At 43.7% G+C, this 26,795-nt stretch overlaps 1 protein-coding gene across 2 annotated transcripts in view; it reads left to right on the top strand.

The window, feature by feature from the left end:
• The first annotated feature begins 4,542 nt into the window (after positions 1-4,542).
• Positions 4,543-26,795, top strand: part of Prkaa1 (protein kinase AMP-activated catalytic subunit alpha 1) — a 37,012-nt gene continuing 14,759 nt past the window's right edge. The window contains exons 1-4 of one of the 2 annotated variants that reach the window (XM_032898820.1): positions 4,543-4,677; positions 20,216-20,357; positions 22,184-22,277; positions 26,384-26,528. In XM_032898820.1, coding sequence (XP_032754711.1) covers positions 4,551-4,677; positions 20,216-20,357; positions 22,184-22,277; positions 26,384-26,528 — 508 coding nt within the window. In that variant the 5' untranslated portion in view covers positions 4,543-4,550. Of the gene's footprint in view, positions 4,678-20,215; positions 20,358-22,183; positions 22,278-26,383; positions 26,529-26,795 lie in introns of those variants that run through there. The other variant, XM_032898821.1, reaches the window with a different exon arrangement.

Here is a 26,795-nt window from a genome sequence, read left to right as displayed (position 1 = left end):
CTGACATCCAAGTTCTGGTAAGGACCCACTGCTAAAAAGTAGACTGTAAGATTGTGTAGTCATCTTACATGGTGGAACGAGGGCCCTCTGTGGGCTTTATGGGCATGGATCCTATTACTGTGGAATTTATCCCCATGGCCTAATTGCTTCTTGAATTATAATCACAGTAAAGGTAGAATTTCAAAAGATAAAATTTAGGCATACATACATTTAGTCAGTAATATCTAAATGCAGTGAAACATCCCGGGGCTTATCTGACAACAAAGGTAGGAAGCAGCCTTAGTGACTGTTCTCATTGTTGAGACAAAATACCCAAGACAAGCATCTTAGGGAAGAAGGAGTTCATTTTGGTTCTCATGTTGGAGGTACAGCCTACTCGGCTTTGATGGCAAGGTAGCAGGAGCACCAGGCAGCTGGTTACATTGTGTCCACGATTAGCAGAGAGGGTTGGATGTTGCTGTCAGCTGGCTCTCTACTCTGACAGACAATAAGGACTTTTAACAAGGAACCATCTCTCAGGCACATCCTGCTTTTTATCAAACTTGGGTTATCAGGCTTAGGTCGCTAATGCCCTCATCAGGGAGCCATCTCTACCGTCCCTTTTCCTATCTTACTATCCTGTCTGAGCTACCACAGTTACTGACAGACACTGAGGTAATATAAAAAGCAACATACTATAGAGTCTTAATATTTATTGTTGTTAACTATAAGTTTACTAACTACAGAGTGATTAAGAAAAGACCTGGAAGAGGCAGGATGTCTTAGAAGCACCAATAGGTTCGAGAGTAAGAGAGGGAAGCCGTCGAGTAAGCAGCCAGTCTCTGTGCTCTTCCACTATGCTCCCCCAGTGCTGGGTCATCCCTGTGTGTTTTCATCAGGACCCATCTCATTTGAGTTAATAAATGCCATAGTACTAAAGCAGGCTTGCATTTTATAGCATCTTCTCTTAAACTAGAGTGGATTCAAGCCACTTCTATGTAATTCCTGCTAGCTTATACTCCAATATGCTTTGCTGAAATGGGCTGGAGTTAAACTGATAGCTCAGCAGCTGGATGTTAGCCACTGGCTAACTTATCTTTGCCTTCAAGCTGGAAGACTGTTGAGCTGGGTGGCAGAAGCCCTCATGGTTGAAGGCAGGGAAATACAAAGCACTCTTTCAGTAAAATATCATACCGTTCACCATCTTCAACGGTAGGGACCATGGCTTTTCATATCATTGAAAAGTGTTAATCTTCATAGTGACTGGAATTAAAAAGAGTTGAAAGAAAGTGAAGCTTTGGAGATGGATTGGCGAAAGAATGAGTGAAAGGAAGGTAGATGAAGGTGTTAATAACTTTTTTTTAAACCAGAAAGGAAAGAGAAGAAGAAAGAAGTTATAGAAGGCTTATTTACTATTTCAGACACTTAGTTGGATGCAAGTTTTAACCCAGAAGAAGAGAAACAAAACAACACATACACACAGAGAGAGAGAGGGAGGTGGGGAGGGAGAGAGAACCCTAACAACAACAAAGTCCCTCCAAACAAAACCTTCAAAACCCTGAGCATGTAGAGCTGCTTAAGTCTGAGCTGTGGTGAATAGATAACACAATCTCTACGTTCCTGCCTAACTGTCTGACTTACTATTTCAGACCTTCTACACAATTGGAAAATGTAGGCTTGATTGAAGACATTATTTTAAAAAGTAGGGTCTGGAGAGATGGCTCAGAGGTTAAGAGTACTGGCTACTCTTCCAAGAGAGCCTATGTTCAATCCCCAACACCTTCATGGCAGCTCACAACTGTCTATAACTCCAGTTCCAGGACCTGGTACCCTCTCACAGACATACATGCAGGCAAAACACCAATGCACATAAAATAAAAATAAATAAATCTTAAAGAAAAAACCCAAACTAAGAACGAGCATAAAATTAGATTACAATAAAAAATAATAAATGAAAATAAAAATAAACCACAAGACTGTGTTTCAGCAATAAAAGCAATAATCCAAACGTGAAAATAATACCAGGATACATTTATTAATTTATTTTAACTTAAGTATCTTTTACTTAGACAGATTAAACAACAAAATGTTATTGAATTACAAATTTTAAAATGTATTATTTATTAGATTCATTTTTGTAACTGAGACTATGGAAAGGCAAATCAAAATGTCAAATTGACGTAAGATGTTTCGAAGGAAAGTCAAAGGTTTTAGATAAACATTTGTTTTTATACTTTCTCAGAGTATTTTATTTTGATCCTAGAATTTTTGAGACTTTGTACTCTATGTGTTAAGTGTTATTGTGTCTGATAATAACATTTTGTAAAAAAACCAAACCAAACCAAATCTAAAACCAAAATCTAAATCCAGACTCCCCGGAAGCTTGTTTTTTCCTTGAGACAGTCTCAGTCCTGCTAACCCGGAGCTCTCCACGTAGTCCCAGCCCTTACATCTGCTTCTGCTCCGCAGTGCTGGAGCTAAACAAGTGTGCCTCTGTGCTTGATGCAGTAGCAGAGCCTAAGGCTTCACAGTTTCAGGAAAAATTGGCAAGTGGTTTTACCAAAAACGTCCTTCTGCTCCTTGACACCATCCTGTTGATGTAACTGGACTGTTTTGTGATTATTTCTCTTTTTAAGCATTTACTTAATGTGCGCAAGTGTATCGTAGGCACACATGTGGACGTCAGAGGATAACCTAACTGGGAGTCCATTTTCACCTTCAGCCATGTGAATTCCAGGTTCCAATTCAGGTCTTCAGGCTCGATGGTGTGTTCCTGTAACTACTGAGCCACTTATCCTGCCTTAGTTTGTGTTCGTTTTGGGAATCTCATGTAGTTCAAATCAGCCTCAATGTCCCTAGGTAGCAGGGGATGACCTTGAACATTTGATCTCACTGGTGATAATCTCCAGAGTGCTGGAATTGCAGGCATGAGCTATCATGCTCACTTTTCTATGCTACTGGGGAATCAAACCCAGGGCTTAGCCCATGCCAGGCCAGCACCCTACCAAAAGCTACAGCCTGAGACCACTTATTTCTTGTAGATTAAAATAAACAGTAGAACCTTCCTGGGTTAAATCTTATCCAGGATGCAAATGTGAAGTAATTTAAAATGTCAGTTCATGGGGTGGGAGAATTTAAAGGGTTTCCCCCTCCTTAAGAGAATCCAGAGCTATTTCTGCCTAATAGTAATACGTGTAAAATAGGGAGTTGATTAGCCACGACTGTTCTCAGTTACTGGTTTCTACTTAGAAGAAGTTGTTTCTCAACCCGTGGGTCGCGACTCCCTACTGTATCAATTCCCTTAGATCATCAGAAAACACAGATGTTTACATTGTGATTACTAAAAGTAGCAAAAATTGTTATGAAGTAGCGTTGAAAATAATTTTATGGTGGGAGAGGGGTCACCACCACCGCATTAAAGGGTCATAGCATTAAGAAGGTTGAGAACCACTCACTGCTCTAAGCTTAAAGTGGATTTCTTTCCCCTGAAGAGCTTTCCTTGGAACAAAGTGCTTAATATTACATTGCTTTAATGTCATAAGCCAGAAGATGGGAAAACTGGGAGAGTTGGTAATTTGCATCCCAAAGAAAAATGACATTTCTAGGCTCTTAAAAAAAGTACACCGTCATGGAGACTGACCTTTCTCTCCATTGGCAATGATAGAAATTCAAACTGAAAAATCTTTCAGGGTGGCATCTGTTTATATACGTTTATGATAATACCCTTATTTTGCCTATTGTTAGAACCGAGTAACAGATTCACTTCAAAGTCCTATTTCAAATAAACATACTTTTCGGTGATATGCTATGGCCCCATTTATAAAAACAACATACTCTCTTTTTTTAGTGCACTGAAAATATACATTTTATTGAAAATGTAACAATATTAATTTCGATACACCATAATTTCGGGATAACACGCCTCTTTCCGGAGTACACATAACTCACACACATTCCACCGCGGAAATTTGAGGGTAGTAAATTTCCTAGGAAGACCCTCTAGGCTGCTTGAGCTGTGCGGTGTCCAATAGTAATTTACTGGCTCAGAGTTTTCTTTTTTTAAACAGCGGGAAGTATTAAAAGTGCAAGTGGAAACATCCTTGTCTTCCAGATGACAGGGAGATGAAAATCAAGATTAGAAGACAGTGGTAGGGCGGTGTCCCCTGTCTTGTTTCAAAGCACGCCGCACTATCCCCGGGCAAGAGTACGCATGGTCCTCCTGGGAACTACAGAGGGGCTGTATCTTCTTCACCCGCAGACCCGCGAGTGAACTAGGGGAGACGGCGGCCCGCTCCGCTGCAGGGGAAGCCCTCCCGCGCGCAGGTGGGCAGGCGCGCGCAGAGGGATGCGGGGCGCCGAGGCGAGTACCGGCGCCGCTCCCGCCGCCCCGCCGCCCTAGCCCGCCAGGGGAGCGAGTGCGCTCGGCGGCCGGCTGCGGGGGACTGCAGGGCCTGCGCGGGCGGCGGCCGGCGACTGCGCCCCACCGCGGCGCACCCGCGTCCCCACCCCCTCGGCGCCCGCCCGCCCCCGGCGCGGCCCTGCCCGCCCCCTCCGCCCCCTCCCGCGGCGCCATGCGCAGACTCAGTTCCTGGAGAAAGATGGCGACGGCCGAGAAGCAGAAGCACGACGGGCGGGTGAAGATCGGCCACTACATCCTGGGGGACACGCTGGGCGTCGGCACCTTCGGGAAAGTGAAGGGTGAGGACGCCCGGGCCAGCGCGGACCCCGCGAACCGCGGGCGACCGCGCCTTTTCGCACTCCGCATCCTCCCCCGCGCCCGCCTTCCGGGTGTCTGGGCTCCGTATTCCCGATCCCGGCGGCGCTGGGAGCGGAGCCCGAGGCCACCGCGGGCTGCAGAGCTATGGGGTCCGTCGCGGTGGGGTGGGGGCGGTCGCCATGGCGACGGCGCGGCGCCCGAGGGGCGGGGATGACTCTGGGTGCAACTTTCCCAGGCGAGGGAGTTGGGCACTGCGCGCGGGGGCGCCCGGCGCGGACGAGAGGGTCTCTTCTTCGGATCCCCTGTGCGCCCTCGGCGCAGAGCCAGCCCATCGCGCCCTGGCGGTCCTCGGAGTTGTCGCTGCCTTGCTTTTAGGAGGTTGTCGACTTATGTGCTTCTTCATTTTCCTGAATCGAAATGTGTTCTTCCAAAAGTAAGGTAGCTGTGGAGATATCTTTCAGAAATAATAATGCCCTTGTAAGGACTATTGATCTCCACCAGGACTTTTGATGGCTATGCATGCGAACTGGCGCTGTGTTTCCTATGCGTGGTTTACAGTTGGATGCAGACTCTGCTTTAAGTGTTTTCGTTTTCGGAAGTTTTGCGGTTTCTGAGAGCCGTACCTGGTAGGTAGGGCTTATGTTAGCCCAGATGGTATTTATTAGCTTATAGGTACAGTTTCCGTTCATTCTCAAATATATTTATATTTTAGTAATTCAGTGCCCATGTTTTGAACTTTTTGTTTGTTTTGGTAGAATCCCCTGCCTTAGCAAAAGCACAAGTATTGTCTTCAAACTTATAGTCTAGCCCACCGTCTGTGACAAGGACATTTCTGATTACAACCTTTGTGAGTGGATTTTTTTTCCCCTTTAAAATATTTAAGCCTGCTATTAAGTATTTAGAGGACGGAAGTTTGGAGCCGATAAGAAATAATTCATGCATTGGTTTTGGAGAAATAATAGACTAAGACCTGCACATACTAAGCTCTTAGTAGATATTTGATTGAAATGAAGTTTGTCAAATTACACAGCAAGCTAACTGAGCTCTGTTCTCCCAGGAGGAGCAGAAGACCTTCCTTCTCTTTCCCAGTCCTAGAACTGAAAGATGCTGTGTAACTCTTAGCGGAGCAAATGCATAAATCTTCCTAAGGAAAATCAGTAAGATAGACAGTGTGAGTGAGGAGGGGCAGGAGCACTGATCACTGTAAGCCAGTGAGATGTTTGTGAACACTTTGAAGTTTCGGCTTTGTTTCTTTGTATGTATGTATGCATGCATTCGAGAGACTGTTACAATGCTGTCCAGGCTGGCTTTGAACTTGTCATTCTTCCTGCCTCAGCTTCTCTTCCAGTGTTTTGTTTAGCTTTAACTAGGCATGTTCCTTGTTTGCCATCATAGTGCTTTTTAGTTGACACGTGCCGGTAAGAAAAGCTTATTAAGGCTCTGATTGAAATGATAAGGCAGGCTTGGACTCAGAAGTCTCCTTCCGAAGGTCCTGCTTGGAATGTGGCGTCCCGTCTGCCATTCCTTTGACATGGATGAGAGTGGATCAAGCAGAAAGGAAAGGAAGAAGAGATTGTTTTCAGTTCTGGGCCTTGACCTGTGAAGTAGCAGTGACTCGAATCTCCCTCCCAGTGACTCTGCTTTTCCCTAACCTTCACCGCTCCACCCACCCACACAGTCTTCTCTTGAAATACTATACTGTCAGTCATAAACCTCCTCAAACACAGAGGGCCAGTGTGAGTCAGAGGTTATATTCATGGTTATAATTAAACTTGTCCTTGAACCTGTTAGTTGATGTGGGTCTAAATATTCAGCCATTTCATTTTAAAACTGTTAAACGGGATGATTTTTTTTTTTTTACATTAGTAATAGAAACCATGATTTTTGCTATGATCCTCTCTTTACTAAGGAATGGCTGGATTGCCATATGTCATTTTATTGCATCAGAAAGGGGTTAGCATGACTGTCTTAGTTAGGGTTTTACTTCTCTGAAGAGACTCCATGACCAAGGCAACTCTTTTTTTTTTTTTTTTTTTTTTTTTTTGGTTCTTTTTTCGAGCTTGGGACCAACCCAGGGCCTTAAAGCTTCCTAAAGCAGCTCTACCACTGAGCTAAATCCCCAACCCCGACCAAGGCAACTCTTATAAGGACAACATTTAATTGGGGCTGGCTTACCGGTACAGAGGTTCAGTCCCTTGTCATTAAGGTGGGAACACGGCGGCAGGCAATGTGCAGGAGGAGCTGAGAGTTCTACATCTTCATCTGAAGGCTGCTAGCAGAATACTGGCTTCCAGGTAGCTAGGATAAGGGTCCTAAAGTCCACACCCACAGTGACACACCTACTCCAACGGGGCCACACTTTCTGTTAGTGCCACTCCCTGGGCCAAGGATATACAAACCATCTTAATGACCATAGGATGACCCAGGTTTGGATGTGTATGTGTGTGGGGAAGGAGGGGCATTTTCCTTTTTTTAGTCTCTGGCTACAGTGCACAGTTATGTGTGTGCTTGTTCTTCCTGTTGCGACACTATAAAGAAGGAGTGCTGTTAGGTAGGAGAGGAAGCAGAAGGCTGGAAAGTGCAGAAAGTGGGTAAAAATAACCACGGTGTCTGGTCATATTGGAAATTGACAAGACATTTTTTAAAATTAGTTTTATTTTATGTGCATTGGTATTTGCCAGCATGTGTGTCTGTGTGAAGGTGTCAGATCCCCTGAAGCTGGAGATACAGCTGTGAGCCGCCATTTGGGTGCTGGGAATTGAACTCAGGACCTCTGGAAGAACAGCCAGTGCTCTTAACCACGGAGCCACCTCTCCAACACCCCCATCTCTAAGAATTTTTGGAGATAATTGCATCAGCCATAAATTTTATGTATGTATGTATGTATGTATGTATGTATCGATCTTTTTTTTTTTTTTTTTTTTTTTTTTTTGAGACAGAGTTTTCTTGGTAGCCCTGCTGTCCTGAACTCACTCTGTAGACCAGGCTACACTTACACTCAAAGATCTATCTGCCTCTGCCTGGCTCGAAAGGTGTGTGCCGCCACCACCACCCTAGCCTTAAATTCTAATTGAGAAAATGTACTTATTTTATTGAAAAAATTTTATTGAAAAAATATTTTTCAATTATGTATATTGGTAAATTTAACATAAGAGAATTTAACAGAAATGTGATACTTATAGATGGATAAATCACCCATATGATATTTAGTGCTTCTGGGGGATAGACGTGCGTTTGGTTTTCTTTTTTTTTAATTTATTTTTATTTTTTTAAGATAGTGTCTCATTTAGCCAGATTGTTCTCAAACTTGCTGTGTAACTGAGAACAGCTTTGGGCTTCTTCGGATCCTTCTGTTTCTACCACCCTGGTGCTGGGACTACCAGCCTACGTGCTAACATGCCTGGTTTTACATAGCGTTAAGGATTGAACCCAGGGCTTCATTCTGCTAAGCCAAATGTTCTACCAACTGAACCACATCCCCAGTCTTAGAAATTAATTAATTTTGGGGCTAAATTGATAGTGGTTGTCTTGTTATGAAATAAACAGTAATGAAAATAATTGGGTAACTTAATGATAGATAGCATTTGGAGGGGAAAGTTTAAGCAGAAAACTAAGGGTTGGGATTGTGCTTGAATTATTTCTGAGGTATCCTTTTCTGTGTTTATTAAGGTGTTAGTCTCTCCCCCTTGCTGTCTCCCATCCCCCATAAACAGTTACAGAAGCATGGACAAAGACAGTCATGCTCCCGTAATAGTACAGTGAAATTGTGACTTCGTGAAGCAAATGAGTCACTTCTACATATAACATGTTAGTTGGTGAGCATTTCTACTTTAAGCCATTATTTCAGGCGAATAGATAATTTTCTCTCCCTCTGGAAGAGTATCTAGTGCTCCTAATCACTAAGCCATCCTCCAGCTTGTCAATCACTTTTTTTTTTTTTTTTTAAAGATTTTATTTATTCCATGTTTGTGAGTTCCCTGTCACTTTCTTTGGACACACCAAAAGAAGCATTAGACCCCATTACAGATGGTTGTGAGCCACCATGTGGTTGCTGGGAATTGAACTCAGGACCTCTGGAAGAGCAGTCAGTGCTCTTAACCGCTGAGCCATCTCTCCAGCCCCGTCATAGTCGTTTTTAAGTACCTAAGTTTTATGAAAAGTATGAGGTACTACTGTAGTTTTATAGATTTATGCATACATAATAGAAATATGTTAGTGTGTGGGAGAGGGACACTGTAATGAGAGTTAGTTGTCACCTCTGAGGAGAGATGCTCTGGGAGGAATCATCTAAGACCACGTATGTCTGTAATGTGTTGCTTAAGCGGTTGGTATTGAGTATTTTGTATGGTTAAAAAAAAAAACAACTTTGCCTTTTAATTTAGTGTGTATGTGTGTGTGTGTGTGTGTGTGTGTGTGTGTGTGTCTGTCTGTCTGTCTTGCATAGATCTTAGAGCAGAACTTGTTGCTGGAGATGGTTTTCTTTGCTTCTACCCTGTGGGTCCTGAGGTGTGAACTCAGGGAACCAGGTTTGAAGTCTGCTGCCTTACAGAGCAGCCTGGTGTTTTCTCACCGGCCCTTGTATGTTTTGGTATGCCTAAAAGAAATCCTTTAAGCTCCCATCTCAATAGGATTAAGCTATTTCCTTACACTTTTATTAGTGGAATTTTCTTCTAATTTTAGAAAGGAGACGGAAATGGCTCGGCAACCAGAATGCTTTCAGGGGATATTTCCGTCTCTGTGGCATCTCTAGCCTGTTAAAATCCTTTGTTTAAAAATAGGATCTTGTTGCACTCTGTATATGGTTAGATCATTTGTTGACAATGTTTTGTAGTTAAACAGAGGCCAAGGTAGAGAGAACAGTGAGTTTCTAGTTAGCTCATCTTTAGTTGAGTAACCTGCTGCTTTTTGGAGGTGGACCTTGTAGATGTGGTTAAAGCGGGTGTTGCAATTTGCTTAAAAGCAACGTTTTAGCACTGTTGAAAACATAGTAACAGTCTGAAAAATACCACTTAAGCTTTGATAAAGGGCAGGGCCCTTAGGGAATATATACTCTTGGCAAAGTCCTTTTATTACATTCACTGATTGATGGGAACAGCAATTCTGGGGAGCAGCAATTACTTTGACTCCGCCTAAGTTTGCTCAATAGAGAATCTTTAGCCCAGTTTTGAAAAAAACAGTTTCTGATTCTGACATGATGCCATTCCCTCCCCTCTTCTCACTGCATATGGTTGGTAGGAAAGAGTGGATAGGTTAAAAGACTTAACAGTCAGAAGAGCTGTAGAACTTGATCAGAATAGCTATCTGTACCTTGACAAATTACAGACCCTGAGAGTTCCCGATTTCTTCATCCTTAAAATAACAGACTTTGAAGACATTTCTTGAGGCCTGGGATACTATGTTTTAAAAGTGTTACACTGTTGAAATGTTAATGTTGCCAATCATGTTCAAAGCAAACATTTCTGTGTTCCTACAGGTTAACATTGGCAACATTGTAACACCGTAGCTTTAAATGACTGAGTTAACTGGGAAGAAGGAAGGTGGGAAGGATGGGTAAATGGAAGGAGATAATATCTAGACGTTGTTTGTTTGATTTTTGAAACAGGATTTCTCTGTGGTGTAGGCCTGGCTGTCCAGGAATTCTCTGCAGACAAAGGTAGCCTTGAACTCTGCCTCTGAGTGCTGGGATTAAAGGCATGCACCAGCCGAGATAAGGCCTATGCTGAAAGAGAAAATATTTTATGATCATCAAGGTTGAGACATTGTTTTATTACTTCTATCTGTCTGTCTGTCTATCTGTGTATGTTAGTGCACCTTTTGGGGGGGAGGCAGGATCTCTCACCTTATAAGTCAGAGCTCACACCTTTGGCTTGTGTAGCTAACCAGCTTGCTCTAGGGGATCAAAGCCAGTCAAAACAAGTGTAGGAGGACTTACTCCACACTTGGCTAACTAGTGTGCGAGTTGAGGTCTAGCAAATGCCATCCCATTAGTCTAGTTTTGTTCTCTCTGATAAACCATGAAGGGGTAAAATGAGAACAAACCAGAGGGAAAATGCTGCAATTCTTTCCAGGGGGGTCAATGCTCACACCCAGATCAAATGCCTTAGTGGCTAGGATGGGGAAGTAGGAGTGGCTTAGTTACTGTCTACTCTCTATCAGAGACACCAAGACCAAGGCAGTTAATAAAGGAAATATTTTATTGAGTTTGAGACTCAGATGAGAGGATGATCCACGACCATGGTGGTGGGGAGCATGGCAGCAGGCAGGCAGGGCACTGGAGCAATAGCTGAGAGCTTATATTTGATTATAAGCAAGAGGTAAGGAGGCAGGGACAGAGACAAAGACAGACAGACAGACATGCTGGGCCTGTTATGGGCTTTTGAAACCTTAAAGCCCAACCCAGTGACACACCTTCACTAACAAAGCCATATCTATTAATCCTTCCGAAACCATCCACCAGGAACTAAACATTCAAACTATCACAAAGAAATACTGTTTTTGTTTTTTTAAAAATAAACTATAGGGTTTCTCAGAGCCTTGTTAGTCTATAGAAGGGAGAATGCACAACTTTTCCTGGGTTTGGGAAATCTCTATGGAGGCTCTAATCCTCCACGTATTGTATACATATATTGTACATAAAAAGCAATATATTGTATACTTGAACAATGTGACTAGAGAAACTCAGTTCCAGTACTTTTAGCTGTATGACTTTTTTCAGCCAATAGGAAGTACTTAGAGCACCAGAAAAGGGGCTGTGGAAGGTGACTCCTGATAGGCTGTGAAGGATGCAAATTAACCTCAAAAGCAAAACACCACAGGATCATCCACTTCCATAGGAAATCCTGTGGGTGAAACAGCTCCCTGAGAAGAATCATATGCAGGCGCCTTGTATGTCTTTACTTAAGAGGAACATTTGCATCCCTGTCTTCATGAATGCTATATTTTTGAAACCTTGGAAGTATATAATCCAGTGTAGAAAGCCTTTTTAATCTGACTGTTGTTATTAATGCGATTTTTAAAACTTATTATTTTTTAAGGTATGTTTGTGTAGTGTTTGTATATATGCATCTGACTGAAGGTGCCCGTGACGGTCAGTGGTGTTGGGCTGATCCTGCTGAAGCTGGAGGAACAGACGGCTGTATGCCTCCTGTTGTCAGTGGTCCTATGGAGGAGCAGTTTGTGCTCTGAACTGCCGAGCCATCTCTCTAACTATCCCCCTTGCGTCCTATAGCTTGGTTTGGCCTTGGCCTCCCAGTTCTTTTGGCTCCTCTTCCAGAACGCTGGCTTTTTCAGTCAATAAGCCTATCATCACCTTGCTGGGGCTACTGCGGCAGCACTAAAGATTGGTGGCTTAAAACAAGAGAAAGTTCTCTTACAATCTGGAGGTCAGAGGAGTGAAAACTGGGGTCCTTACGGCTGTGCTCCTTTTGATAGTCAGTGGCATATGTGTCCCTTACCTCTTAGTTTCTGATTATTCCTGGTTTTGCCTGGCTTGTAGCATAACTCCACTCGCTGCTTGCTGCTGCTGCTGCTGCTGCTGCTGCTGCTGTTGCTGCTGCCGCTGCCGCATGCCGTATGACTAGTCACCTGTTTCTGTGCTCCTCATAAGAAAGCAAGCCCTTAGATGATTATGCTCACCCTGAATCTACCATCATACCATTTTGAGACCCTTTACTAATTCTATTTGAAATTTTTTTTTATTTTTATGTATATGTGTACACTGTCCCTGTCTTCAGACACACCAGAAGAGGGCCTCGGATCCCATTACAGATGGTTGTGAGATTTGAACTCAAGACCTCTGGAAGAGCAGGGCGCCTCTTAACCACTGAGCCCTCTCTCCAGCCCTTACTAATTCTACTTTTAAAGAACTGTTTATAAGTGAGATATGTTCTGAGGTTTCAGATTGACATGGATTTCAGCTCGCCAGACTCGCTGTACTGTTTCATGTTTCATTATTTATTTGTGGACACAGGCATCAGTGTCGGGCGTTTTCCTATATTGCTGTCTGTTGTTCAGGGTCCCCACTGAACCTGAAGCTAAGTCACTCTTGGGGCTAGGCTGACTGGCGTCCTGGGATCTGCCTGCCTCCGCCCTCTGGATGCTGAGGTTACAGGCGTGAGCTGAGGCTTTGAATTCAGGTTCTCTCACTTCTTTATCAGGAAGGTCTCTCTCTCACTTTTTAAGTTGTATGCTTTTTCAAAGGATTCTTGAAAGGATTTAGTTAATTTATTGTGTTGACTTTTTGGGAGGGGTGTTAGGGGAAAGGGCTTTCTATACAGATCTGAATGCCTTGGAGCTTATTCAGTAAAGATCAAATTGTCCTTGAACTCATAGAGATCAACTGCCTTTAATCTCAAATTCTGGGATTAAAATTGTGTGCCTTCATGCCCCTTTTCTAAATTTTAGGATAACTTTTTTAAAAATACATTTAAGATTATCATTATTTAATGCTAATTTTTAAAATTTATTCTTTTCTCATACATTATATCCCACTGTACTTTCCCTTCTTTCTTCCCAGTCCCTCCTCTCCTCCTTACCTCCCGTCTTCCCCAGATGTCCTCTCCCCCATCAGGTTTCCCTTCAGAAAGGGCCGGTCATCCAGGGATGTCAACCAAACGTTATATCATCATGTTGCAAAGGCATACCTTGAGGGTAACTTTTAAGTTGATTTGAGAGAATGTATTAACCAAATGTCTCTATAATATGTCTTAAGATTTTTAAGCTTAAAAAGCTAGAATAAAAAGATTTGAAATTGGGGTTGGGAATTAAAAAGATTTGAAATGGTTGAGCGTTTTAGTAGAAGCTTATGTTCTTTTTTTTTTTTCCCAGTTTTTTCCAAAAAAAAAAAAGAACCAAAAAAAAAAAAAAACAAAAAAAAAAAAAAAAAAATTTGAAATTGAAAAAACTAGAATAAAAGATTTGAAATTGATTATCCCAAGATCAGGCTTATGTTCTAATATAGGAAAATGATCAAATGAAAGAGTAAAATTTTAGAGTGATTTTCTTTTTTTAATTATGGAAAAATTCAATCTCTTGTTTTCAAATTTTCACCATAAAGCATGAGAAGACGTTTCTGATATGTTCAACTTTTATATGTTTTAGTAGAAGGATGTATACATATACGTTATGCTATGCAAGTTCTGCTTTGATTTATCTTGTTTTAAAGGTTAATTTTATTATTATCACCATTATTTGAGTTAGGATTTCATTCTGTTCAGGAGGCCTTGAACTCAGAGATCCACCTGCCCCTGCCTTCTGGGTCGTGGGACTGAAGGTGGGCATTACGCGCCTGGTTATTTTATTATTTTTAATTCATGTACATGTGTGTGGGTCCGTGTGTGGGCCTGTACTTGTGAGCGCTGGTGCCTGCAGAGGCCTCAAGTCTTGGGTCTCTCTGGAGCTGGAGCTACTGGGAGTCGTGAAGCAGCCCAGTGTAGGCGCTAGGAAAAAGCTGTTGTGGGTGCTGGGAACTGAACTCAGATCTTTTGCAGAAGCATTCTGAGTTCCTAACTCCTGAGTGATCTCTCCAGCTCCCAGAGTGTTTATAAAAATATAACATTACAGTCTGACAAGAGGGCTCAGTGGGTACCAACCCTTGCTGTGCAGTGCAAGCTCATTGATCCTGAATTCCATCCCTGGAGCCTGCCTGTGTGCTGCGGCACAAGGGTCCCCACACGCACACCTGGATACCATGCATACAGTAATGATACACAAAATAAAGAATTTTAGAACGTCTAAAGAATGTTGTCACGTTTCCTCTCCTGGAAGGAGCATCAAGTTTTTAACCCAGTCTGAGTTGAGCTTTTGGCTGTGCTACTCACCAGCCGTGTACTTGTGGATAAGTTGTGTCTTTGTGTGCCTCAGTGCCTTGTAGAATGGTGTTCAGAATGCCAGTCTTCCAAGGTTGGTGTTTGTGTGCAAAGTGGATGTGCCATTGACTTAAGAGGTTTACGGCTTCATTGTGTTACACAATATAAATCAGCTAGACTCATATTATAGCAAACAGTATTTGTTTAAGAAGAACGTGTGTGATTTAAACTATAGTCAAATGGCTGTGCTGTGAAACACAGAAGTGGACCTTTCCCAACTGTGGCCATAGGAACGTTTTTGACAATTTTAGATGGAAAGCAGCCCCGTTGTAAAGGACTTGCTGCCGTGTGTATGAGTGACCTGTTGAATATTAACTGACGAGGAAGTGGGCTGAACTTTGGAATCCAGAAGTTGTAGGCTTGGTGCTTGGAGTGGTGGGTTGGGATGGTGGGATTTATGCTGAGGAGAGGGTGATGTCCAAGGCTCTTGATAAGGGCAGGCTATTGAATACAAGTGAAGAGAAGGCACTGTTTGAAGAGTTAAGATCCAAAATGGCTATCCTGGCATCCAAATGGGTAGTTCAGGGCTGATTAAATAGGGATGAGGGATTGACTGGTTTGGGAATAATGGAAACTTAAACCTCAGTACCAATAGCTACATTATCTGGTCACTTACTATGTGCTGGCAGGGTAGAAAATCTTTTACAAACACTGTTTCATGTATCCTATGGCTACTCTTATAGAGCAGGAGATTGCATTTACAGAGGGTTGTAAACTTGCAAGTCTGAAGTCTGCTAAGGGAACAACACCTGGGACACACTGCCTTCTGGGTTGGAAGGTATCTGGGTGTTCAGTCTGCTCCTGTGAACGGCTGGATCTGCCAGTGCCTAGTATTGATGCCCTCTCCTCGGGCTGTCTCCCTCCCTCCCTCCCTCCCTCCCTTTCTCCTTTCTTTATTTCTTTAAACTCCCAATTTGAAAGACAGTACTCCTTCTTATTCTTTCCCGGCACTGTGGAAGCCTGTGTAAGTTTATTCTCCATGTTGATAGGAAGGAACCTCCCTTCCCTACCTTTTTTCAATTGAATTAATTAGGAGATACAGTCTTTTGTTCTTACATAATAAGCTGTAGTAAACAGAGACACATTTATGCATGTTTTCAGTTTACTTCCTAGTTCAATTTGGAGACCTGGTATTTTTCTTTTTAAGTGCGGTGTCACCTTTAACTCAAGACTTTTTTTTTTTTTTTTTTTTTTTTTTTCCCTAAAGTGTTCCATTGGTTCTTTCTGCCAGCCCCTCACAAACAACAACGAAAGGAATTAGTATGTTAATTTTCTGTTAAGCAAACAGGAAAACCAATCATATCACTCTTTCTTTGTTGTTTCCTGACTGTTTAGTTCTGTGTGCTGGGAGGTTTGAGTGACTTGCTGACTTGCTTTATGATTGCTAATGTAGCTTCCTTCCATCCCCCAGTTAACTGTCCTTAGTTTTTGTTTGAACAGTTTAACTTGATTTTTATTTATTTATTTTTTTTTGGCATTTAAATCAGTAGACCCACCCTCCATTTTCGTTGATGTATGTATACATGGACTTATGGAATGGAGAGGACAACTTTGTGCGTGCTGCAGAAGCCTTTCTCCCTGCCCACGTATGTGAGAACAGGGGTTGAGCAAAGGTCCTCGTGCTTGGAGGCCTCAGGAGGCAGCGGTTTGCCCACGGAAGGCTCTCAGGAGTTGTTTTCAAAGTGAGAACTTACATCTAAGCGCTCCTAACTATTTGTAGTTTGGTCAAATATTCAAGTATGAGAACGAACTGTGGTGAGCTTGATTGGTCGTTGGCCTCATTCATTTTGCCTTTTTAACCGAGGGACTTCTAGTGTTTGCAGGCAAAATACTGAAATACTCCTTGCTTGATTCCTCTCCCGTGGCACCCTTTATTGTTACATTCTCAGTTTTTAGTATCCTACCATGAAACATGCCACATTACTGCTGAGTAGCACTGACTTTTAAGTGATGTGAACTATTCCGTTGTAGAATTTTTTTTAAGACTTATTTTATTTATATGAGTACACTGTAGCTGTCTTCAGACACACCAGAAGAGGACATCAGATCTCATTACAGATGGTTGTGAGCCACCATGTTGTTGCTGGGAATTGAACTCAGGACCTCTGGAAGAGCAGTCAGTGCTCTTAACCACTGAACCATCTCTCCAGCCCATATTGTAGAATTTTTATTGTACCCTTTGTATTCGTGTATTCTTCAAAAAACAGTGTATGTTTGTGGGTATGTATGTATATGGGTGTGCACATGGGTATGTGTGTATGGATGTGTGCATGTATATGGGTATGCACACCATGTTGTGTTAGTGCAGATCAGAGGACAATTTTGAGCAGTTGGTTTTTTTTTTTTCCTTCCACTTTGTTGGTCCCAGGAATTAAACTTAGGTCATCAGGCTGAGTCTAGCTAGATTTTTTTTTTTTTTTTTGAGAAAGAGTCTTACCTGTTAGCCTCAGTTGGCCTTAAACTCATGGGCAATCCTCCTGTCTCAGACTTCTAAATGTTGAAGTCTTATGTATCCCAGGCTGACCTTGAACTGACTATATATTGGAGGATGACTCAGAACTTGTGATCCTCCTGCCTCTACCTTCTGTGGGCTGGTGCTTCAGGGGTGCACCATCACACTCAGTTACACAGTACTGGGGTTCAAACCCAGTGCTTTGGTCTGTGTTGTGCAAATACTTTACCAACTGAGCTACACCTGCAACTCTGCTTCGTTACTTTGAGACAGGGTCTTGCCCTGTAGCCCAGAGTAGCCTCAAATCCTTGGCAGTCTTCTTACCTCAGCCCCTAGCTCGAGAATTACAGGTGTCTGCCAACACTCTGGTTGCTTTCCCCCTCTTTATTAGTTTGTTTATCCACTTTACATCCTATCACAGCATTGCCTTCTCTCAGCCCTGCTTCCCTTCACCTCCGAGAAGGGGGAAGTTCCTCCTGGGGAACCAACCGAACCTGGTACCTCTCATTGCTGCAGGACTAGGTACATCCTCTTCCACTGAGGCCAGACAAGGCAGCCTACTTAGGGGAACAGGATCCGCAGTCAGGCAACGGATTCAGGATAAGCTCCTGCCCCAGTTTTGGGGGGACCTGCTTGAAGACCAAGCGACACATCTGCTACATATGTGCAGCGGCCCTAAGTCTAACCGCTGTTTGCTCTTTGATTCATGATTCAGTCTCTGGGATCCCCCATGGTCCAGGTTAGTTGACTCTGCTGGTTTTCTTGTGGAGTCCCTATGCCCTCTGATTTCCTCAGTTCTTCCCATAACTCTTCCGTAAGACTTCGAAAGCTCTGTCTAATGTTTGGCTGTGGCTCTCTGCATCTGTTTCTGTCAGCTGCTGGGTGGAGCCTCTCAGAGGACAGTTATGCTAGGCTCCTGTCTGTGAATCCAGGCTGACAGATACAAGCGTAGCCTGGGGCTCCAAGGTAGTTGAAGGAGGAAGGCAGGCCAGCAAAGTGTCTAGCCTGGGTCAGCTTAGACTCACTGTGTAGACCAGGCTGGCCTGCCTCTGTCTCTGAGTTGCTGAGATTAAAGATGTCCACCTAGTTTTTTGAGATAGGGTTTCTCACGGGCCTGGAACTCATGGACTAGGCTAGATTGGCTGGTTTTATATATTAAATGCTAAGTACGTAATCTCACATGAGTCAAAGAGAATGTTCAGAGCCTCCTACCCTTCTTCCTTACTTGATGAAAGAAATCATATCTACAGTTCTGGACAAACCTCAAGTGTTTTTGAAAAACATTTATTAATGTGTGTGTATATGTGTGTGTATGTAGGGGCATGTGTGCCACAGTGTGCTTGTGAGAGGATGGCCTTAGGGAGTAATTTCTCTTCTTCCACTGTATGGACCCCATACTCTGAAAGGTACAGGATTATCTCTGTTCTCTCAAAATAACCACGTTGCCTCCTTTATATGTTGTGCCTACACTTGCTGCTGTCCTGACCAGTACATCTGTCACTTTTGGGAGGTTTCTTAATTTTCCTCCTGCATTGGATTCCTGCTTTTTTAGGGGGGTGGGGTGGGGTGGGCTCTTTTGGTGTCACAGTCTGTGTCACCAAGGCTGGTCATGAGCTACCGTTGTGTTCAAACTGACCTGAAGCTCCCTGTCCCCTCTCACATGCTGGCAGTCCAGGCACTCAGTACCACAGCTGGCTTTGTTTGCTGTAGACACTGTTGAGGCAGCGTCCCTACCCCGTGCTGCAGCCCTTGCTGGCCTGGAGTTAGCTAGCAGCAGTGTTCCCAAGACCAGGAAAAGAAGTCTGAGCTGGCCACTCAGACGTGAAGCCTCTCTGTTGGTGCTCTGGTGTCCGTTCTGATTTTGATAGGCTCTGTGTTTTCCCATAGGTCCCTGAGAAAGGGCACACAGATTCTAGACTTTTGGGGCCTTTGCCTCAGTGGCAGTGTCTGAATTCTTCTGTGCCCATCAACTGTCTGGGTGGCCATGGGCAAGATGGAATCCCTTTAGACATGATTTATTTATTACTATGTTGCATGGGTGTTTTGTCTCTCTCTCTATATCTGTGCACTATGCATGTACTTAGTATCCAAGAAGGCTAGAGGAGGTTCTTGTCTCCCCTGGGACTGGTTACAGATGATCAAAGGCCACCATGTGAGTGCCAGGAATCTAACCTGGGCCCTCTCGAAGCGCAGCTGATACCACTGAGCCGTCTCTTTAGCCTAAAATCGCTTATTTTTAAATTTGCTGTTTGAAAATGGAAACGCAGTTTCCATTGATCCAAAACTGAAAGCAGACCAAAACAACAGCAGCCAATCACAGGGGCTGCTAATGATAAGGAATCGTGTGGGTGTCACAGGGGAGTTCATGTATGTAGTCTTGTGCATGTGTGTGTTGCGTGCTTTACCATTCTCTGCCTTGTTTCCCCGAGACGAGATCTCTTTCTGAAACTAGGTAGTGAGCCAGTAAGCACAGTAGTCCCCGTCTCTGCCCACCTGCCCTCTCTCTCCCAGCGTTGGGCACATAGGATGGCTCGTGCTAGGTTCTTTTCCTTTTTATGTTTTCAAAGCGTGGGCTGTGGGGATTTGAATGTAGGGCTTCCTGCTTGTGTAGCTCTTACTCGGTGAACCATCATCCCCTTTGGCCCTGCAGGGCACCTACTCTATGTCATGGCTTTTCCTTGATTTTCTTGTTTTGAGACCCAGTGTTACCCCATAGCCCAGGTCTTCCCTTAGTTCTTAGTCCCCCTGCCTCTGCTTCTGACTATTGCAAGCATAAGATGCCATGTCTGGATCCTTACCATGTGATTTCAGTGGTGGCGTATTACTTTCTCTGAGTGTGAACACCTATAGAAAGTTTCCAAACAAAAGCTAGTTTGACCTTATGTGTACAGTAGTTTAAACATTAATACTAAGTTAAAAGGGTTTGAATACCTGAAGGGCATACAGGAAGAACGAAGAAATTTTTCTTTCTCTCTCTTATAATAACTGTTCTAAATTCCCTTTTCCTCAAATCTACTTCTAGTGAGCAGTTCCCTGCCTGTGTCTCCTCCTAACTTAAGGCTAAACTTTCAAGGGTATAATTGGGGAGGGGGGCAGCAAACGTGCTCCAGTATTTTCTGAATGTTAGCTTACTATTATAACACACAGAGGGTATTATCAGTCAGAACTGGTACTAACAGTTTAAAATTATTCCTTCTGCAGTGGGCAAGCACGAGTTGACTGGACATAAAGTTGCTGTGAAGATACTCAACCGGCAGAAGATTCGAAGCCTGGACGTGGTCGGGAAAATCCGCAGAGAGATCCAGAACCTGAAGCTTTTCAGGCACCCTCATATAATCAAACTGTAAGCCCGGCTCGTTAGCCTGGTCCTGCTACCGCTCAGCCCTTTAGTTAACCAGCCCAGCTCGTTAGCCTGGTCCTGCCTCCGCTCAGCCCTTTAGTTCACCTGCCTGACCTGGCAAACAGACAGGGGCCTGGCCTTCTTCCTGTTTCCGAGGCTGGAGGTTTCTTTCTGCTCCCATATCTGACCCCGGTTCACAACAGTTACAGAGCCCGCCCTCCTGTTTTAACAAGGTTCATATCTCCCCTATTCCTGTTCTTCCTGTTGTCTGGAAAGAGGCCCTTCTGAGGTCCTTCTGACAGTACTCTGGGCTACCGTGTTTTGTTTTTTTTTTCTAAAGATTTATTTATTATGTATACAGACATGTGTGTGCCTGTAGGCCAGAAGAGGCCATCAGATCCCATTACAGATGCTTGTGAACCATGTGGTTGCTAGGAACTGAACTCAGGACCTCTGGAAGAGCGGACAGTGCCCTTAACCTCTGAGCCATCTCTCCAGCCCTGTGCTACTGTTTTTATGGACAGTACCAACTGTTGGGTTTCTAATAAAAGTTTCTGTACCAGGTGCCAGGCCCTGTTTGGTCTCCAGTACTACCTGGAAAGGAAAAAAAAAAAGTCAAAAAATTCTTGAGCTACAAATTTCAATTTTTTTTTACTTGCTGGGAATTAGGCTCACGAGAGACTGTACACTAGCAATGCTTTTCCCCCTACCCTGCTTGTACTTGACCATACTCACACCAGACGTTGAGGAATCCAGTATCTCAGAAGGATAGTAATCCTAACGGTTGTTTGGAGGAAGCTCCAGTTAGGCTTACAGGTAACTTATTTCTTACCCCCTGTGTTACCGTGTAGGCTATAATGTAAACCTGCTGGGACCTCTCTATTGAACCAGCTGGCTCAAAAATTGTTTCGCTTTTATCTCTCATTTATTGAAATGTTTTAATATATCATACCTAGTGATGGCCCCTAACTGTACACTCCTTGCTTGAGACCCATTCTCTGAACTCTCGGCCCCATGCCTGCTCCTTACTCATGGGGCTCTCCATGAGGTCTCTCAAAGAACCCTGTCAGGTCTCATCTCCCCACCATCTCCTCAGCTCTGCTTGCCACACTGTCCAGTCAGTTGTCACTAAATCCCGGGGGAGTAGGGGCATTGTTAATAATCCTCGCCCCTCCGTCTCTTCCACCAGAATGTGTCTCTGACCTTTGCTCCTTTATCACCATCACACTGGCCTGAAGTACCGCACGTCTCACCGGCTTCTTCTGAGCGTCCACTCCGCGCTCCATGCCACCACTGCTTACGCTTTGACTATGCAGATGGCGTGACTGCTAGCATAAGAACACCCTTTGCTTTCCTGTAAATAAAAAACGAAGGTTTCTCCCCAGCTTGTGGGGTTCTGCATCTTTGGTCTCTAACAACTGGCTTCACATCCTGTTTCTCTCCAGCTTCTTTGGCTCTTCCTTACCACGAGTGCACCGGGCAGGCTCCCAGCTGGGCCCTGGCCCTTGCTCTCTGGTCCCTCTGCCCATTCCACCTTCTTCCCTGGAAAGGTGGTCTGCTCCTTCCTTCCTTCGGGCTCCGCTCTGGTGTACTCCGTATAGAAGAAGGGGTTGCTTTCTTTGCTTCATCGCATGCTCTGCCACTTACTATCTGTCTGTCTGTCTGCTGGCACCAGGTTCAAGACCATAACAAAACCAGGAGATTGGCTTTGCTCCCTACAGACTTGTAGCAGCCAGCACAGCGCCTGGTGTATTGTAGGTGTTAGTAACTCTGTACTGAATGGATGAACACACGTTTTAACGTTAGTAGATAATGTTTTCTCTCGCCAGGTACCAGGTCATCAGTACACCGTCTGATATTTTCATGGTGATGGAATATGTCTCAGGAGGAGAGCTATTTGATTATATCTGTAAAAATGGAAGGGTAAGCGGTTCTTGTTTAATCCTGTACATATTTTGGTGACTCCTCAGTAACCCTTATCGCACTAAAATGTCAGCGAGCAATTTTCAGAGGTCTGTTTAGTAAGCAGTTCCCTTAGCATGGATTTGTGCAGACTCACAGGGAAAGGATCTCAAAGATGGTCCCTGAGCCCATTTACATAGACATGGATATCAAGCCCACCTGTTAAGTAGTTCTTCAAGATCACATGACTCATCAGTCCCACACAGAGTTCAATTAAGTCCCTAAAACTCACAAATCCTTAGATTTATGTTTCTGGCTATATCAACTTTTTTTTTTTGGAGACAGGTCACACTATGCCACTGCGGCTGCCATGTAGCTCAGGCTTGCCTCCAATGAATGCATAGAGATCTCCCTGCCTCTTCCTCCCGAGTGCTGGGATTAAAGGTGTTCCTGGCCTGTGCACACTCCTTTTTTTTTTTTTTTTTTTTTTAAAGATTTATTTATTTACTATATATAAGTACACTGTTGCTATCTTCAGACACACCAGAAGAGGGCTTCAGAGCTCATTACAGAGGGTTGTGAGCCACCATGTGGTTGCTGGGATTTGAACTTAGGACCTCTGGAAGTGCTCTTAACCTCTGAGCCATCTCTCCGTCCCTGTGCACACTCTTAATATGCTTTCCTAAGTGTTCCTTATGCCATATCTCATTGAGTATTTAAAAGATGTAGGCTTTGTTGTTCAACCCTGGTCACATTTAAGTTGCATTATGTTTTGGTCTGTGAACTCTGATGTACCTGGAGTAGTAAGAAATAGGGATTCTGAAGGAGCTAGAAATTAGACCTAAAGAGTTTAGTGTTTAAAGGAACCTTGGAGACACTGAAGTTATAAATACAAATCCTGAGCACTGTCTCCGCCCACCTTGACTCCCAAGTTATCTGACGGGCAAAGGCCCTTCCAAAAGACCCGCATCTGGCGGAGGAAAGAGCTCCCCTGGATTTCAGTCTACGTTATTTGCACTGTTCATTCTTACATATTATGTAGTGTGTCTCTTTAATCAGACTCTCTTAAATTAATCTCTTTAATCAGTCAGATCAGACTCACCGAGCACGTTAATCTTTATTTTTCTTTCTTTTTTTTTTTTTTTTAAAAGATTTTATTTATTTATTATATATGAGTACACTGTAGCTGTCTTCAGACACACCAGAAGAGAGCATTAGACCCCATTACAGATGGTTGTGAGCCACCATGTGGTTGCTGGGGAATTGAACTCACCTCTGGAAGAGCAGTCAGTGCTCTTAACCCGTTAATCTTTAATTTTTCAATGTGGTTAATTTCTGTTTAGTTTTCCCTTTCCCATTCTCCCAGGCCCCATTCCTCTGCACGGAAGGAATTCTTCCTGAATTAGTCAGTACCTGCGTCTCTCTCTTTTCCCCTCCTGTTTGTCATTTCTAGTCATTTGCTATGCATTGTGGGGGTGTCTTTAGTGTTACCTTTTGAATGCTGAATTTTGAGCTGTCACGTGTTTATATTTCAGACTTCTGCCATATTTTCTGAAATTCTCTTTGGATACCTGCTGTTTGGCTCCACAGACATAGCCTTAATTTCTTGAGACGACATTTTGGTTTTAAATGTCTTTTGGTTCCTGCACTGCTCTGTTTTCCGTGCTTCTGCTCACCTCACTCTTTCTTCTGCTCATTTTATCACCCCCGGCCCCCCGACTCACTCTTCCTGGTGATTCTTAGCTGTCGACTTCAATTTCAGAACAAAGTTCCAAATGTCAAGCTCATGTATGTGTGCCATTTATGTTTTTCCCAATTTGGTAGGGTAAATTTTTTGCTAACGAGAACAAGCAACTTCTTTAACATCTGCATTTTCCTATTTTCTTTCCTATTTCCTATTGGTTTAGCTGTTGGAACTGAGTTGGGAGGTGGGGTCAGGTCTCTTCTGTTTGTGTGCACAGAGTCTACATCTTCCTTACAGTGCCCTATTCCTGCCACGGAGGCCTTGACACCGACTTGGCTTTGCCTCGCCTTTGTAGCCAGAGGTCTCACTCCCCGTTGGTGAGGAATCTAAAGCTTCCTGCAGAGGCCTGCTGGCTTGTTTCTGGCCCGCCCCTTACTCTGCCTCAAAGAGTTGAGGCCCTCCTACTTCCTCAGCTTTCCCAGGGTTCTACGTGCAGATGTGTTTATTTTCATCTAGGACTTGGTTTTGCTTTTCTGTTTTTGCTGAGTTTTCATCTGCTGTCCACACACTCCTCTTGATGGCCACTGTCTCTCTCCATCCTTTGTTTTATGGGCCCTGTGTGCTGCTGACAGCACCCTAGTGCTGTTTCCGGGAGTGACACAGTGTGTGCTGCTTGTCAGCTGGGAGTATGCTCTGCCTTGGCCCATCTTCCTTCAGTCCCTGCCATTCTTTATTTTAGTAAAGAAAATTCTCTCCACCTTTGCAGCCCCTCTGTTACTTCTTATCGTTGGTTAAATTTTCTCTTCCTCTTGCATAATTAAAAAAAAAATAAACACCTATAGAGCAAATAAAGGTGTGAGATTTCCAAAGTATCAATGTACTTTTCTTCAGGAAGGGCATGTGAGACTTCAGTGTAAGGGGCTGCTACCCTTCAGCAGCAGGTTTCACTCTGTACTCAGAGCAGTGACTGCTTCCTCCTGTCTCCATGTTATCCATCAAAGGTGGAGCATTCCGGGTCTAGAATGCTCACTCATGACCTACCTGAGGAGCGCATGGGAGAGTCCTTGCCTATGGAATCCGTAGTTTACCTATTAAATACTCTGTCCTGGAGCATGTGTAAAGCCGTGCCACTCATCCCTTGTTGAGCAAACATCAGAAAATACAGAGATTTGAAGATTATTTTTAAAAGATTATACTTAAAATTTTTAATTGTAGTATAAGCTTTTTATACCCCCCCCATTCAGTAAACAGGCAAAATGTAAATGTGCTTTTGTTTAAATGAAAGCATCTTGGGCCTAGAGAGATGGCTTAGAGAGTCTGCTGTTTTGTTTTTTTTTTCCAGAGGGCTGGGGTTTGGTTCCTGGCACCCATGTTAGGGGGCTCACAAATGCCTCCAACTCCGGGTCCAGAGGATCCAGTGTCCTCAGCATTCTTGCCTTTGTGGGTACCTGCATGCATATGCACACACACACACACACACACACACACACACACACACACACACACACACACACGTACACACATGCACATATGCACATGCACACACACACACACATGCACAAAACTTAAAAAATAGCTTAAATTTCAGAGCACAGGCCATCATTGCGTTGTGGTTCAATTACAGTACTTACTGTCACTTGTTCACAGTCTGTAGCTGTCCCCCATCCTAGCGTCACTTTCTGTATCCTCTTTTTCTTTCCCTTCTCACCGATTAGATTGGCTCTTTGACAGCTTCACCCATGTATTCCGCGCCCTCTCTTTACTCTCCCTCCCTGTCCCCTCTTGTTTCCCACTCCTGCCTTCCCTCCTCCTCACAGATCCCTCTTTACCTGCATCACTTTGTTCTGCTCTGTGGCCCACTGAGGTTGACGAGGAGCCTCTGCTTGACCGTGGGTTTGGATCTGCCCGTTGGAGCACTTTCTGTATTACTTTGTGACTTTCTCCCCACTGTTAGACTGATAGGTTTTTTTGTTTGTTTGTTTTTGTTTTTTTTTGCTTTTGGGAGGGGCTCATTTTTGTCTACAGGAGTAGGACCTTCCTTTCATTCATTTCTGTATTGGGAATGTCTCACCTGTATAGCATATCGAATGTGCTCAATAAATATTTATTGAAGGAGGGAAGGATTAAACATCACTAACTGGAAAACACGCCCAGATTCAGGTAGAAGTTGAAAGTACTAGAATAGCCCATGAGCTACAGAAGAAGATGGGTTTCTCAGTGTAGTTTATACACATAGGGTCAGAAAGCTGAGTTGCTGATTGATCCCCTGAGCCCTTGGTGTTTAGTGTAGTGTCCTGTGCCTTACTTGCCCATTTCAAAAGTACCTCCTGGGTGGAGTTCGCCTGGAAGCTTCCATGCTTTGACAGATTGTAGGCTGGAGAATTATAAGTGAGAATGTTTCCAGTGAGAGGCACAGCTTAGAGTGCTTTTCTGCTTTTCCTAGTTGGACGAAAAGGAGAGTCGACGTCTGTTCCAGCAGATCCTTTCTGGTGTGGACTATTGTCACAGGCATATGGTGGTCCACAGAGATTTGAAACCTGAAAACGTCCTGCTTGATGCACACATGAATGCAAAGATAGCCGACTTCGGTAAGGACGGTCGTAATCTATTTAATGAGTAACAGTCTTCTGATAGTGTTTATGGGGTAGACCAGAAACCCACTCTGCAAATGAGCATTCAAAAGGGAAAACAGTAAGGTATGCACTTAATCTTATGTCTTCAAAGCTGATCATAAAGAGATTTAATTATTTTGTGTGTGCACACACGTACACCTGCGTGCATGCTCGCACACGCACACACACGTCAGAGGATAGCTTTTGGGGGATGTTTTTGTTCTTCCACCACGTGGGTCTTAG

Source organism: Rattus rattus, chromosome 3 (genome assembly GCF_011064425.1).
Source record: "Rattus rattus isolate New Zealand chromosome 3, Rrattus_CSIRO_v1, whole genome shotgun sequence".
NCBI classification, from domain to species: domain Eukaryota; kingdom Metazoa; phylum Chordata; class Mammalia; order Rodentia; family Muridae; genus Rattus; species Rattus rattus.
The sequence above is the reverse complement of the archived record's forward strand: the minus strand, read 5'-3'. Positions and strand labels throughout refer to the sequence as shown.